This window comes from Ostrinia furnacalis, unplaced genomic scaffold, assembly GCF_004193835.3.
Source record: "Ostrinia furnacalis isolate ACB-3 unplaced genomic scaffold, ASM419383v2 OfSCF7013, whole genome shotgun sequence".
NCBI classification, from domain to species: Eukaryota; Metazoa; Arthropoda; class Insecta; order Lepidoptera; family Crambidae; genus Ostrinia; species Ostrinia furnacalis.
The window spans coordinates 13231-17395 of NW_021137252.1; the positions used below are offsets into that span (position 1 = coordinate 13231).

A 4165-nucleotide genomic window follows, 5' to 3' on the forward strand; every position below is an offset into this window, starting at 1 on the left:
GGTTGTGTTATCAACTTTTTGGTCACTTTGGTTGTCACGCACCATTTGACGCTGATTGTACTTGAAAAAAAAAAATACTTCCTTCAATTCTTTTTGAATTTTGAACTATGTACCTACGTGCTGATTATATTATCTTACGTTTCTATTACGAAACCTTGCCAGCAAAACTAATACACAACTCCGTGTTTAAAATGGGATTAGTAACGTGATAGAATAAATGCAGATTTGTATGTTCATAGAGTTTCGCGGCAAAGGTGTCATAAAGCAATCAGAAATATGGGAAAATTGACACTCAAAACTTTTGGGCTCTTTTGGACACTCATCTCTCAAAGACGCTACAATTAGTGCTCAGTACGCAGAGTTGCCATAGTTCCTTACCAATTTTAATATCGCACTATCGATCAAAATTAAAATACTGTTTAGTCATATTATAATAACTTACGTTGATTAAATACCTACTAAATCTAGAGTAATTATATTATTATTCCTCGGAAATGAGGGGACGGACGCCGCGCTCGCACAGTTTAGTCTGCCCACGTTCATGTTCTTTTAGTCGCCTTTTAGGGCTTGGCTACGTTTGTCAAATGATTTCTTAAAAAGCTAAAACTAAATAAAAATACATCGTCTTACTCACTGTAACTGTTCTAGTTGTTTTTCTTCCTATTTCTTTTCATGTACATACTATCAAAAACTTGAAGTCTGTTTCATCTCTCTATTTTCGCTCATTTATATTTAGATAAAGATAGCACGACGACCGTTTATAGAAAATGTAGTTGGGTCCTAAGAGGTTCCGTCAACGACTGGCGGCGACAGCAGCGCGAGCGCGGCGTGGGCGGCGGCCGCGGCTGCGCCGATAGCGTACAGAGTGCCATCTGACCTATAGCTTAGAGTTTAGAGACGTTAGTGCTGCTTCGAACGAAGAAACGAATATTATTAATCGAAAATTAGGTGTAAGCGTGTAAGGAACAGGTTTAGTAGAAATACATATTTATTTAGACTGTCTGCAGTAATCTACCCTATATGCCGTATTTAATCTTTTGACAGGTGTTGCGTTTGAAACGATAAATTTATTCGACGTTCCTACCTTTTGTATTAATTGTGTCAGGTTTTCTTAACATTCGGTGTGAATTGATGGACTGTAGAAAATTACTGGCTCAATCTAGTCATAAGATGAATTGTAAACAGTTTGAAAGTCATGAAGTAACTCGACATTTTCTTAGAAATTTTCGTATAATATTAAGATTTATTAGAAAGTAACTTTCATGTAACTATGTATTACTATGTCAAATCTATGTATTAACACTATGTAATTTATTTATATTTCGTAATCAGAAAGCAATGCAAATTGATTATGGTTACTTTGGCATTTATTTTCAAAATGATTGCACAAAAGGTACTTAGAAATACGGTAACTTGTCGCTTGTTGCCAACCTTAGCATATAAAGTTTGTCATTAAAAATAGTCAAGTATCATTTCATCAAGCACGTGATCTCATTTCATGTAAGGATACTAGCATCCATCCTGTCATCTGCATTCAGTATTTGTAGAGCAACAAATCGTTATCAGTCCTTGTAATGAAATGCAATCTTCATGATTTATTATACATTCCAACACTCTTGATAGTTGTTTCAGTGTGGGGTTTTTATGATTTAGAGAACTTTATAGTTTCATTAAGTGACATAAATATGATTTATCAGTGTTGTTGTCCGTGTGTGTTTGGTTCTTTAGCGGCCGTCATGTACATAGTCTCGAGCGTGGACTGAGTGGGGCTACGGGCGTGCTTGGACTGCTGCATGACTGGATGTACCCTGTACATTTAGTGTATTTATTTCATTTAAGATTAATATTAATATAAGTAGAGCCCATTAACCATTGCCAAAATTTAACAGTACTTTGTTTAATATTGTTGATTTTTAATTTACATTTCCCTTAAATTATTTTTATATTTAATTTGGGACCAAATTAATTTATTATGACTTTTTACTTATTTTATGTATTTGGGTGTGTGTTCAGGAGAAAGATTTTTTATTTATAATTTAATAAACAAACCAAAGTCTACATCATATTGTTTTTTACTGTTATTATTCAGTGTGAACAACATGTATAATATTATGAGATGGTGATGAAAATATAATCTGCAGTGTAAAATTGAGTTTTCTTTTTTTTATGTGTGTAACTTGATGCAAGTGCAGGCTATCAGATGATGATGACGTTTTAAAAAACATGCTAATGATGATTAATGTGTTCTGATGCTCTTCTCTTAAAATAACTTGTGACCATTATTAAAAGAATTCCTGGTTTTCTTTTGGGAGATAATATTTATCCAACAGGTAACAAAGTAAAACAATTTACATTTAAAAAAATGTGCTGTAATGAATTGGTGAAAGAATAAAGACAGGAGAGTAACTTTGCTCTTTAACTGTTAGGCAATCAATTTTATTTTGATATTGTGTAATTTGATTTGATTTCTATTCCTGTCTACTTTGTGACTATTGTGAATTACATAGGCATTCTGGGTTAACTTGTGAAAACAATGATTTCCTGTAGTCTGTAAACATCATAAGTATCTATTCTCAAAACGTTATTTAAATAAATAAAAAATAATCCTTTAGAACTTAGAAGATACACTTTAACATCTCATCTTCTTTACATCACAACTAGCGCATTTATGTACACTTGGAAGTTATTTTATCTCATTATTTAATTACCTATTTTTTTTGTTTTATTTTTCTTATTACGTTTTCTCTTTTTAAATATCTTTGATGGTGGTTCATCTGATTTGGTGTTTTCTGTTTCATCATCGTATGATATTCTCACAAAAGCTCCTGGTTTTCTTTTGCTTTGTTTAATGGTTACACTTTCAGCCTCAGAGTCTGAATTGGATTTAACACTTTCATCAATGTTATCTTGTTTTTTAATTTCGTCCTCATCATCTGATTGGTCTTCTTTTTTTATTAAATGGCTTTGCTCATTTAATGTTACACAAGTAACCCTGCATCCTGCATTATTTGAACAAATTTCTAATAAGTTTGATTCATTATCAAACCACACTTTCAGTTCTCCAGAACTTGATGCCGAGTACAAAGTGTTATTTTCATAATGTAAGCTCTTTACTCTCTGCTTATGAGCTTGAAAAGTTACAGCCTTTGTGTCGGATACTGTCAAGGATATTATGTTGCCATTTTCTAAACCAACAAATAATCTGTCATCTGTAACCCACTGCACTGATGTTGGTTTTGAACTGCAACTGATATGCTTCTCCACTCCTGCTTTGCTTAAAGTCCAAAGATCAACACATTGCTGATGAACTAAAGAAAACCTGTCGCCTCCAGGTGAAAATTTAATTTCTGTAGGCATTACAATTCCTTTGCTAGAAAGATTAATAGCAAATGCTGGACGCCCTTTGATCAAATTCCATGTCCTGAGAGTTTTGTCACCACCAATACTTAAAGCTAATTTGTCTGAAGGATGAACTGCAATTGCTGTGACTGGTTGACCTGTGAGTAAAACAATTAATTTTGTAGTATGTCCAATAAAGTAAGTACAAATAAAACTTAAGACATTTTGAAATAAATATACAAATTACAAACCTCCATGTGCTTTTTTCCAAATTTTCTCAATTTGCCAGTTTCCTGTTCTTGTGACTATGATACTGCCGTCATCGCTTCCACTTACGAGGTGTGTGGCGCCGTGTGTGAAAGCAACCGCATTGACAGTTCCATCGTGGTTCATCAGTACTGTATGTTCTTTTCGAGTCTTCAGGTCTATCACGACAATTTTATCATCAGTGCCACCTGACGCCAGGAACCGACCAGCAACCGAAACACATCGAACTGAAGCAGTATGCGAATGGGTGGCGAAAGTTTGCTTAAATTTCTTTTCCTGAAACAAAAATACCAAATAAATATCGGCCATATAGTGGAAAGGATACTGAATAAATAAGTTTAATTTCAAATGCAAAATTCTGTACTGCGTGGTAGGCAAGGGTTATAGGTTATTTCTTACTTCATTTTCGGATTTCAATGCATATCCAAGCAAAAATCCTTCATAAGTGCCCACAATTAACTCGTCCATTGTGGCTGTTTGATTTTGTTTGTTAGCGAGATAATGTATTGATCATTTATGTTTTAAAATACCCCACGCGCGGCCACAACACTGCACAACA

At 34.0% G+C, this 4165-nt stretch overlaps 1 protein-coding gene across 1 annotated transcript; it reads right to left on the reverse strand.

The window, feature by feature from the left end:
- Window positions 1-740: 740 nt before the first annotated feature.
- On the reverse strand, window positions 741-4165 carry LOC114363131 (p21-activated protein kinase-interacting protein 1-like). The gene is made up of 3 exons (XM_028318768.1): window positions 4006-4165; window positions 3591-3882; window positions 741-3497 (listed from the first exon to the last, which is right to left on the reverse strand). Exons 1-3 carry the CDS (start codon window positions 4072-4074, stop codon window positions 2701-2703), a joined length of 1158 nt encoding a protein of 385 aa, XP_028174569.1. The 5' UTR covers window positions 4075-4165; the 3' UTR covers window positions 741-2700.